Consider the following 12,240-nt stretch of genomic DNA (forward strand, 5'->3'; position numbering starts at 1 on the left):
CTTTTTAAGAGAAAGAGTATAAAGTTGGGTGGACATTGGGGGGTAGGATCCGGGAGGAGTTGGGGGAGGGTAGAGCATATAATCACAATGTAATGTATAAAAAAAGAGCAAAGATGCCGGGCCATGGTGGTGCACGCCTTTAATCCCAGCACATGGGAGGCAGAGGCAGGCGGATCTCTGTGAGTTCGAGACCAGCCTGGTCTACAGAGCTAGTTCCAGGACAGGCTCCAAAACCAAAAAACCAAAAAAAAAAAAAAAAAAAAGCAAAGATATAGACTGATGAAATTGAAAATATTTTTATGCAACATAAACAATTTTTTTCTTGATATGCAGCTTAGATTCTGTATTTCTATACAACTGGACAAATAAGAACAAGACATAACAACTGCTTCTGAAAGTAAAACTTTAATATCAGCTGATTTTTGTTTATTTTATTTACAATATATAAATTGTTAGTATGCAAAAGTGTGTTTTAATACATTTATTTCTCACAATTTTTCTCAGAATGTTTTGGAAACTAGAAAGTGAACACAAGTATTCTGTGGGATTATGTTCAAAACATGGCAGATTTTTATAGAGAATCAGCCTACCATACAATATGTATGTTCAGGACAGAAATAAGCACTATAAAATGTATAAAAACACATTTAAAAATATAAATACAGTATGTTTTAGTTGGAATTTTAAAGATGCTTTTTCTTCTTCTCTTTCCCTTTTACCTCAAAAGTAATAAACACTTTTGAAGCTGCATGCATTGTTGCACTTTTGATTTTTTGCTGTACAGTTAATGAACCCGGCAGTCTGGATATCTGATGATCATCGATTTGACCTTCCCATTCTTTGGTTTCTTCTTCTTTGATTAGTAAAGGTTTTCCCAGAGTTTGGCCAACAAGGTCACAGACTTCTTGAGCTTTGCGCCATGCATTCTCAACAGCAACAAGACAGGCTTGCCGCCTTAGGGATTGAAAGTAAAGATTACCATGACATTAAAAGAACTGCCACACTCAATAGTTTTATTTAGAATGAATAATTTAAAGGTGTACTTAACTTACCGAAGATTCTCAATGGAACCAGAAGTGTGATAGAACTCAGGTGGGCTGATGACAACAGAGCTATCTAGCTTTTCAACCAGAAAATTACAAATATTTTGCATTTTTCCAAATTCAGTAAATGTAATGCATACCTGTAAGTGAAATATACTTGAAGTTATTTCCATGCTTCATGTAGATTTAAAATTTTGTCTAAATATGAGTATAAAAAGTAAAGTCAAGGGCTGGAGAGATGGCTCAGTGGTTAAGAGCATTGCCTGCTCTTCCAAAGGTCCTGAGTTCAATTCCTAGCTACCACATGGTGGCTCACAACCATCTGTAATGGAGTCTGGTGCCCTCTTCTGGCCTGCAGGTATAAAGACAGACAGAATATTGCATACATAATAAATAAATACAAAAAAAAAAGTAAAGTCAAGCTGGTGTAGTAGTGCACACCTCTAATCCCAGCACTTGGGAGGCAGAGGCAGGTGGATCTCTGTGAGTTTGAGACCAGCCTGGTCTACAAGAGCTAGTTGCAGGACAGGCTCCAAAACTACAGAGAAACCCTGTCTTGAAAAACCAAAAAAAAAAAAAACCAAAAAACCAAAAAACCAAAAAAAACTTCACCATTTTACATTGCCATTGGTTCTAACTTCTCCACCTCCTGGCCTAACACTGTGTTTTGCTGCTTTGATAATAATCACAAACAGGTGTGATTTTATAATTCATTGTGGTTTTGAGTTCTATTTCTCTGAAAATTAAAGATGCTGAATGCCTTCGCGTATCTGTTGGTGCATTTTGATAAGTATCCATTCAAACCATCTATAAATTTTAACATTATATTACATGTTTTTGTGCTATTGTTGTTTTACACGTCTAACTACCATTTAACCATATTACATATATCTAGTAGTCCATGAGAGGACTAGAATATGTTAGATATTTATTGGCTCTCGGAGTTTGCTACATTCATAGCCATAAAATCAGCCATCTTTTCTTTTTCACTTTGTACCTTGTGAGTGTTATCATGGTCTCCACTGACAACTGGTGATGATCTAAAAGCAACCATGTACAGGGATGTACAGTATAGTGTAAGGTCTGGATTCCAGGGAGTCCTAAGTGAAATATAATCACATGTTTTCTTATGAAATCAGAATACGCAACACTGAAAAGGAAGAACAGAGTTTGGCTCAGTTCTCATACAGTCAAGGTAGTGCGGGAGAATTGTCTGTATTCTGTCAATCATGTATTTTAATAAACGCTGATTGGCCAGGCAGGAAGTATAGGTGGGGCGATGAGAACAGGAGAATGCTGGAAAGGAGGAAGCCCATTCCTCCCACTCCTGGGCATTCCACCCAAGAAGCAGGATGTAATCTACCTGGCTGAGAAAGATACCGAGCCATGTGGCTAACATAGATAAGAACAATGGGTTAATATAAGCTACAAGAGCTAATAAGTAGCCTGAGCTAATGGGCCAATCCGTTTTATAACTTATGGAGATCTCTGTGTGATTTTCTTTGGGACTTGCCTGTTGTGGGGTACTGGGTGGGAAAGAAACCCCAACAAGCTGGCCCTCATGTTACACAAGGACTCTTGCTGAACTGGTAACTTTAATCTTAGAACTCTGCAGTCTCCCATCCCTTGTTCAGTTCTGGAACTATCTCTTCCCTGTGCTCTTGGTGATACTTTATAATAATAAACTAAGCACACCTGGAAGTGATGGTGCCAGACTATAATCCCAGCACTCAGGAAACTGACACAGGAAAAACATAAATTTGAGGCTAGTGTGGGCTACATATTGAGACACTGCCTAAAAACAAACAAAAACAAAAAAAATACCTTCCTAACTATTATTCTCCCACATTCATTACACCCTGAAGTCCTAACAGGTAAAACCCTTAGAGGAACCCACTAATCTACTAACATTAAACCTCTACAATTCAGAATCTTGCCTGACCACTCTTCATTCTGTCAAAATAATCTATGCCAAATGATACCTAAGTACACAAGAATAATTATAAATTTCCTTGAGACAGTTAAATTTTAGATGGACCAGTCACAAGGCTAACTGAGTCACCTTTCCAATGTCCATTCTGTCCTGCTACTCTGATCTTAAGCTTCATCTCTGAGAAGCAGGAGCCTTAATATTAATCTAACCTTAATATTAATACCAGGATGCACTAACATACTAACTACAGGGGGCTACCAGGTGACTTCCGGAGGTGTTCTCCACCTCTAGAGAGAAAGATTCTCTCACTGGTAGACAAAATTCCACTCTTATTTAACTCAACCATCTTTGTTTCCAATAGCAAGGTGGGGAGCTGGATAAAGCATCTGTCTGATAACACGAAAGTCACAAACAGAAGTCTTACATTTCATTACTAGACACACTGCCCTAAAACTCCGCCCGCCCTGGCCCTCAGAGGGATCCATGCTGGGATCTCAGTTATCAAGGACTGAGCACTCTGAAAACACTGTGCTCCTTCTTAATGTGGACAGAGACCGCATGATTCAGAATTTAAGTAACATACATCTCAGTGGCCATGAAATTACAGCTTTATCACATAGTTTCTAAATCTAAGGAAAATTTCTTTCCTGAAATGATTCCTGCTCACCAGCTGGTAAAATTACGAAAAGTCTGTAGTACCTAGCTGCTATTTCCCTGTTGCTGTGTTTATTTCATTGTATGCCATTTCCCTTAAGGTAGATCTCACTAAATGTATTTGAAAGCATCACCAGATATACATTATCAGAACCATTTTTTAAGAAAAACCATCTTTTATCATCACCATAAGAATCCTTTCTCTGGTAAATTTCAGTTTAAGAATAAAACTCGATCGCAGTTGCCGCCACAGAGTCAAGGGCTTTCAGTCATTACCTACCTCGGCTTCCATGTGATAAGCACTTTCTACTCTTCTAATATCCTTTGTCACTGTTACATTTTCTGCCTGAAACAGAAAGTACCAGAGTAACGTTACCAAACCTTTGGCTACTAAATTCAGTTGTTTCTGCCTGACAATTAAGAAGCCTGAGTTTGAAATAGGAAGACACACAGTACACAAAATGAACTGCCTGCCTTGATGTTCCAAACTTCCTTAAAACTGCTATAAAATCAATTAGAACCTACAAATACTGTTAAAAAAAAAAAAGATCCGTTTTCACTTCAGGTTTTAGTCACTTGTACAGAAAGTATGAACTAACTTGACAAAGTACCTACCATATGTACCTTTGGGTAAGTTACTAAGAATCTCTTGAGCCTTTGCTTCCACATGTATAAAATCAGGTCAATAGACCACATGGCTGATATGATGATTTAAAAACAAGTTGTATGTAAAGTACTTAGAGAGTAACGACAAAAGACATTTGCAGAACCTATAATATTACAGCAGAGAATTCCACTATGCCTTCCTTGACACAATGTACTTCTCAAACTATGATCCAAAGGAAAAATAGGAAGGAAGGGAGGGAGGGAGGGAGGAAGGAAGGAAGGAAGGAAGGAAGGAAGGAAGGAAGGAAGGAAAGAAGGAAGGAAGGATAAACAAAGATAAAGATCCCACAACCAATAAATATATGACCAGATTGTCCCTGAATCTTCCCACAGATATGTAAGGAAGCTAAGCAGTCCTTCCGTCTGTGAAGCAAGTCCTGAGTAAATGAGTATATCTGACATGTGTAGCATGGATCCTAACAATACAACCCAGAGTCAGATATAAGGGTTAATGTTGAAGGTCAGAGAGGAAGAGCGGCCAGTCACTAGTTCTTACTTTTACTGAATCCTCAGACTGAAATGGGTATCCTGTCTCTACAAGTCCTCAGACTGAGTGTTGTCTCTACGGAACCTCAGACTGCCTCTAAGCTCCTGTCTCCTCCTGCGCTAACAGGAGTATATGAGTTTGTTATGTTCGATTAAAGGCGTGTGATCTCAAGTGCTGAGATCACCTTTGTGTGAGCTGTTTCTCCTTTGGACAGATTCAAGCTCATGTAGCCCAGGGTGACCCTGAACTCACAGAGATTCGTCACCTCTGTCTCGTGAGTCCTGGTGTGCGCCACTACTGTCTAGCCTCTATGGCTGGTTAGTGGCTTAGCTCTACACTCTGACATACCTTTCCACACCCCCTTTAGTACGGCTGTGTTCGCTGTTTACAAGAGAATTGGGTTCATTTATCATACTCTGGATTCTGTCCTGGAAGTAATGTCTGACAGCCTGTTTGATACCTCCCCCAGTTTTCGACAGTTTTGACAGATGCTGGTGATGTAGCAAGCACTCCAGCACAGTGAGAGCTGTCCTTCACATTAAGGCTCTCCTGTGCAACCCCCTTTACAGTTAACCACTTAGTTGCCTCCACAGGTTTGTGTATGAATGGAATGATGAAACATCTGTTCTTTAGGTCTGGCTTTGTACTTACCAATATGCACTAAAAAGACTACATTTTTGGCTACACTGTATGTAAGTTAGAGGTCAAGAATATTGTTAAACATCCTACACCATACAGGTTAACCCAACAAAAGGGAATTATCTACCTCAAAATGTTAATAGTGCTAAGGCTGATTAATCTACCATACCAGCATATTTCATGAGGCTTTCCTTATTAAGTTATAATTTTGTTTCTACATACAAATAAAAAGCAGACTTTCAAAACGAAATGGTCAATACAGGAGTAGCTATTTAAGTCATATAAAAAAGTAAGGTAATCATCTCAATAGTCATAAAAAGCCATATAAAAATAAACTAAAAAAGTAAAAACTATACAGATGTACAGAAAAATTTTGAATAAACTACTATGATACAATATTGTAAAATCAGCAATTATCCTGAAATATATATGTTTAATAGCAAATATAAAGGGAAGCTCTACTTGTTCGATAGAGGTTTCTAACATTAGGATTACAGACTGTATTTCCATGTTCCCATTTAACATGCCCTGTTCCCTGCAGGCAGGAAATATTTCTAGTAGAACAGTAACGAGGGGGGACATGGTCTCACACTAAGATCTAATAATTGAAACAGTGTGGATAATATAGGAGTACCATACAGACCCAATGGTTTACTCTAGATCTGGGTCAAATTCCTTAAGAATCAAAAAATTCAATGACTTGAACTATTTCAAAGCAATAGGCAGTATGTAATCCTCAAGTCAGTTATTCTCCTGAGCAGCAACTGTGTGATTCAAGTAAACCTTGAGAGATTGCAACCATTTTGGATTACCACATTTGCTTACCACAAACAGGCAGATATTAAAACAGAAGTTAATTTGTCTATTGCATTTCTCTTTTCACAAACAGAAGTTTAAGTTGTCTATTCAGGCTTTATTCTAGATTTATTTATGTGTACGAGTGTTTTGCTCACATCTCTGTCTGTTCACAATGTGTGTGCTTGGTGCTCACGGAGTTTAGAAGAGGGCATCAGGTCTTCTGGAACTGGAGTTACAGAGGGCTGGGGTCAGAAACTATTTCAATTATCCCACTCAACAGGCGAAGAAGCTGGGCCCCGCCTGTTCACTCCTACCACCCAATTCAGTGCCTTAAGACTATTCAGGGTGGGGCAGGAATACTTAATTTCCTGGTATTAATGCATGACCCCTTTTGCAGGAAGTTTCAGAGCCTGGGAGCTTTTATGCACAGGCAATTAATTCACATATGATGGCAGACATGTTGGGCCAGCAAGCATATAAAAGATGATGAATATCACCTGCTATACCCCCTACCTGACACCAGTAATGGTTAAAAGCAGGCTCAAAGGTCTTAGTATCTAAACTCAGTCATCTCCCAGTCATGGGCAAGCACTCTGGTCCTGAGCATTCCCTTCTTTATAGAAGAACTTGATAGAGTAAGACTATTGAGTGAGACGCATTTGTATAAGGTCTATCAACAGTAAGTAGCTGCCTTGATTATAAAGAATATTGAGAGAGTCCAGTAGGCCACTCATGTCAGAATCTAAACTATCTTCTCAGGCTTGTATTCTGAGCACTGGTTTCCAAGCTTGTGGTGCTCTCAAGGCTGTGGAGCCTTCAGAAGGAGCCTGGGTAGCAAAGAAGGCCACTAGAGGTGGGAATACGGTGGAGGGTGATAGAGGAAGACGTACACACACATACAGAATTATAACTTGGCCCCGCTTCTGATCCCATCCTCTGCTTCCTGAAACCATAGACTGAGCTGCTCCTGCCACCATGCCTTGCCTGCCACCACGGTGAGACACTCTGAAATTGTGAAACAAAATAAATTTTTTCCTCTTTCAAGCCGCTCCTGCCAGGCACAGTAGCACCGTAAGAAAAGCAAAGCTGTGCAGCCACACACTTCTATGTTCGGCCTCCAGTTCTCTCCTTTAGTCTCATCTCTTAATTCTGTCCTAAGGTGCCCAGTGTCTTCTGTGTTCCCGCCATACTGAACCACGCAGAGTGCTGTTGACACATATGCCCGCTGCAGTCTGATGTGCAACTGGAATGATTTCCCTTTGGCCAGTGCTTAACAATTTTGACAGAATGTCACTCCCTTTATGAAGTCTTTCTAGAATTCTTAAGGCAAAATCAATGTTATCTCTTCAATGTACTATACACGTACTTTCATGGCAGCATGAATCATTCTATTCTGATCATGGAATTCCAGCAGCAGAGGGCTCTGTCTCCATCAAATCCTTCCCCTCAGAGCTCAGGGAACCCTAGGGAAGAGGAGGAGGCAGGAGTAGTGGGGGAGAAAAGGTTGGAGGACATCAGGAGAACAAAGGCCTTCTAAAATAACTGAGTACAGCTCCTAAGAACTTGAAGACCAAAGCAGCAATCACAGGGCCTACACGAGGTTCCCCGCATATACACTAGAGCTTTTAGCTTAGTATTTCTATGGGACCCCTGGATGTCTAAATGGATGGGTCTCTGATTCTTGTGCCTTCTCTTGGGGTTCTTTTACTTTTCTGTTGACTTGTCTTGTCCACCTTTAATGTGATGTTTTTTGTTTTATCTTATTATACTCTACTTTGTTATGTTTGGTTGTTATCTCTTAGAAGCCTCTTCTTTCCTAATGAGAGACAGAAAGGGAGTGGATCCGGATGGGAGTGGAAGTGGGGAGCAACTGGGAGGGGAAACTGTATTCAGATTAGATTGTGTAAGAGTCTATATTTAATAAAAGGAAGAAAACACAGAATAAAATTAATGTATATTTTTTAAAAAAGAAACAGATATAGTTGCTTTTTATAGCTTTTACTGGAAGAAAAAACTAAATGTACTTACATGATTGGTCCTTTGGAAACTGTTCATAAGCCAGATTTGGAGAAAAAAGATAAACAAATGTCTCTAAATATTTTGCCCCCCCCACACCATTATCTCTCTTATTGCCTACCAACCTGCCTGAGACATGTATAGTTATTGAAAATAATACAATTATGAGTAGGCAAATCCTGGAGTTTATAGTCTAAATTGGTATATAAAATAGAAATTCACTCTAATCTGCACTGCTTGGATGCCTTATTAATATATTAAGACCTAATCACTAGTGTGAGGCTATAAAATGGTCTTTGAGATTAGATGATAAGGGTGGAGCCTCATGGATGGAATTAGTGTCCTTATTAAGAAGAGGCCCCAGTGAGTTGCCTTGTCTCTTCTACTGTGTGAGGACACAGGGAGAAGGTGCCATCTATGTTCCATGAACTGAATCTTCACCAGACAAAATCAAAGCTCTTGGTATCTTAGCCTTCCTGACTCCCCCAGGGCTACAAAGACTAAATTTCCCTTGTTTACGGGTTACTGAGGTGGTGACATTGCTTTCTAGCAGACCCTGAAGTAAGACCATGTTAGGTTAAGTGCCACGTAAATCTCAACAGGGTTAGGGAATACCTAATAAATGCTCCTCGGTTAAGTAAACACTATTTGGAATTTTACAACATTTTCCCATTAAAACAATGCTAAAACTGACTGCTATCTCTTCAGACAAATTCATAAATCCATGATCTACAAATAGTTGCGCTAGTAACTTATGTATTGCGTCATCCTTTCCTCCTTGACTCACTGAAAAGCACTTTTCACTGCATGCATTATGCCAATGAGCATTACTCAAAGGCCGAGTACCTCGATAACAGACTGACAGACACACTCTTTGGAGGAAAAAGTGGAGTATTGTATAACTGGGATTAGTGTAGAGAAAGGAATGCCAAGAGTGTGATTTTGGTCTCATTCTCTAAAACAAAGTGGAGGTCATCTAAACTAAGAGGGGAGAGAGGCCAGGAAATAAGGATGAGAGGATCCGGTTCCAGCCCTCAAGCGAGTGTTTAGATTGGGAGGGTCCCTTGAATTAGGGGAGTGTATATTTACGAGTCAGTATTTCAAAGTTTAAAATGTATAATGCTATAAGGACCTTGAGGAGACCATCATTTGTCCTGAGACCACCTGTTGAGGGAGCTGTCTTTCCTCCACTGTCATGCAGCAGTCTGGGAGATCGCAGTCCCAGCACCTTGCCTTGCACAACGACTTTGAATGCAATTACCATATTTATTTTTACATATTAGGAGTTAGAAACATGGGTTCAGATTATGTTCTATGTCAATGGCATAAAATACAAACTACATTATTCAAACAGGACCTCAGCAGGTTGCTTAAGGAGAGTCTTGCTTTTATATTTTATACCCATTTTATTCACATTATTTACAATTCACATTTAAATTTTTCTAAAATGTAAAATAACTTAGGGTTTTTTGTTTGTTTGATTTTTTTTGCCCACGTCATTTCAATTATTCTGGTTTTAAATAAAATACAAGTACGTTTTCTTTTAAAAATAAAGACCTGTGTTTTTCCTCAAAGATATGATATTTCTAGTACAGAAGCAAGATTATGTTTCACTTTGAACAAGTCAGAGTACCCCAGAACCAGGGTACCAGCTGGGGTTCTGTTTTGAATAACAATAACCTTGAGACAGCTCAGTGTCCGTGGCTTCTAAGTTTCTTTCATCATAATTATCTGAAGTGTAACAAAGTTGAAAGCAACCTCGATTGTGGTTTCAGGAACAGAATTTCAAATACGGCTCTTTAAAGTTCAGAGCATTGTTTTATTTCTCTACTGGAAGACGGGGAAATTAAAAAATGCCTAACAGAATTGCTATTTCCTTTTTTTTTTTTTTTTTTTGCCCCATTCCTTTAGGGGGCTTAAGGTATTATCAATTTAGTGATTTGTTTCACGGACATATTTAGTAAGTAGAAGCATTTCACCTATGATACTTACATATATTGACTTTAAAAGAAGTTAAAACTAAAAAAAATGGACAGTTTGGAATAGGTGATCATCATAAACCCAAAACGGATGCTAAATCTGCAATTACACTGAAGATCCACTCCACACGAACCTTTGATTGGGAGGAAGCATTCAAGCTCCTCGCCTGCCAATTTCAACATGCAGAATAAAAACAACTCTCCAAGGGGGTTACGGTCCAACCTTCCAGTTAGGCAAGCATTAAGTGTAACTTTGCAAGAAAACATTTCATCCCTCCAAGCGCAAAAAACAAAATCACTGTAGCAAATATGACCAGATAAAAACCTACCCAATCTGCATTCGGGGATTTCGAGTTCACTGCGGCCAACAACTGCTTTCATTTAGATTCGAGAAGGCAGGGTCAAGCGTCCATTGCGCTCTGGAATGAATACCGGGGTAACAAAGCATCGCCAAGGCCCCAGAGTCACCCGCCTCGCACCCCATCCCCGGAGGCTAACCTGAAGCCCCTGCTGCTGGAGGCTCTGCGTGATGTAGTCCAGGCGGCGGCACACACTCTTCTTGGCCTCGGCTGCAGCCTCCTTGGTGCTGCTCACCCGCACGGCCACCTGCGCCCGGTCGGGGCTGGCGGACACCTCGGCCGCGCCGCTCACGTGGACCTCGCGGGCTCCGGGGTGGGCTTTGGCGGCGTGGGGACGGCTGCCGACGGGCTGCGCCTCCAAGGCCGGGATCGGGTTGTTTTCCCGGCCCAGGTTAGCCCAGGGAACCAGTTCCATGAACACCCGCGACGGAGGGGCGGGCTGCAGCGCCATAGCTGGGGTGGCTGCGTTGCCATAGCAATGCCCGGCTGCAGGCGGGGAGTGACGCCCTGCTCCCGCGCGTGGCTCGGCGGCGGCGTGGCGCAGAGGATGCCGGGATGGAGCTGGCGGAGCCGCGGCGTGCAGGGGCAGCTGCGGAGTGGCCACGGCTCGCCCGCTCGGAGTAGGCTGATAACGTCGGTGCAGGTCGGAAAGTTAACTCGTGGCCCGCAGGAGCCTCCCTGCCAGTGAGCTCGGCCCTTCCACGTGACCTTGTCACCCCCCACCCCACCCCCAAGTCATCGAGGGGACGGGGCCTCCATTTCCGGAGTGTGTGTGGTCCCCCCCCCCCAGCCCTGTCTTCCTGGGTGTTATGGTGTAGGTCGGTCGTCTTTCCCCCAAGTACCTGTTTTGATGCTATTCGTGTGGGTTTTCTCCTGAGATGAACCACGTTTTGCCAGTGAGAGTTTGGACAGTATGTGGTCCTTCGAGTCAGGTTTTCCAAAACTTTGTTAATATATATTTTTTTTCTCAACTGCTGTTTGTTTACTAGAGGCTCGTTGTCTATAGACCGCTGCCATATGTGTTAAGAATATTACCTAAGGAGAGCTCTATGCCGACGCAAAATTCCCACTCCTAACTCAACAATGTGGAAAACAGAAAATAAGGAAGGGATGGCTGTATGTCTTAGCAACCGTCTTTGGAATGGTTGTCAAGTCTCAGAATTCTAAAATCCTTGGAGACAGACATGCTGGGCTTGAGCGTGGACATTCGCGTGGGTAAGGACAGGCATGCCTTGAACTTGTCTCTTCTTTTTGGAGACAGGGCCTTAGTATATAAACCTGCCTGGCCTGGAACTTACCGTATTTACCAGACTGACCTCGAACAAGGTTTCTACCCATTTCTTGACAGAGCCTTTTAATGAAAAGCTAAAGTTTCCCTGTCTCAAGACCTCCCATTATAGTAATTTTCCCTACCCCACCGTCTCTCCCTCTCCCTGCCCCTTTTCTTTCTGCCCCTGTACCTCTCCATTTTCTTTTCCGTTTTTCTCTTTTCACCCTCCCCCCACCTCCCCTTGTCCTTTTCTACCTTTGGAGTGCAGGATGGTTCAAAACCATCACACCGGGCATTTTCTTTTCTTTCTTTTTTTTTTTTAATTTATTTATTAAGGATTTCTGCCTCCTCCCCGCCACCGCCTCCCATTTCCCTCCCCCTCCCCAGATCAAGTCC

The 12,240-nt window shown here is 41.5% G+C and overlaps 1 protein-coding gene across 1 annotated transcript; it reads right to left on the minus strand.

Annotated features, from left to right (window-relative positions):
• Positions 1 to 392: 392 nt before the first annotated feature.
• On the minus strand, positions 393 to 11,383 carry Irak1bp1 (interleukin 1 receptor associated kinase 1 binding protein 1). Its single transcript, XM_005347565.3, has 4 exons — positions 10,714 to 11,383; positions 3,911 to 3,976; positions 1,053 to 1,183; positions 393 to 954 (listed from the first exon to the last, which is right to left on the minus strand). Exons 1-4 carry the CDS (start codon positions 11,023 to 11,025, stop codon positions 684 to 686), a joined length of 780 nt encoding a protein of 259 aa, XP_005347622.1. The 5' UTR covers positions 11,026 to 11,383; the 3' UTR covers positions 393 to 683.
• Positions 11,384 to 12,240: the final 857 nt, after the last annotated feature.

The sequence above is a fragment of the Microtus ochrogaster genome, chromosome 5, assembly GCF_000317375.1.
Source record: "Microtus ochrogaster isolate Prairie Vole_2 chromosome 5, MicOch1.0, whole genome shotgun sequence".
NCBI classification, from domain to species: Eukaryota; Metazoa; Chordata; class Mammalia; order Rodentia; family Cricetidae; genus Microtus; species Microtus ochrogaster.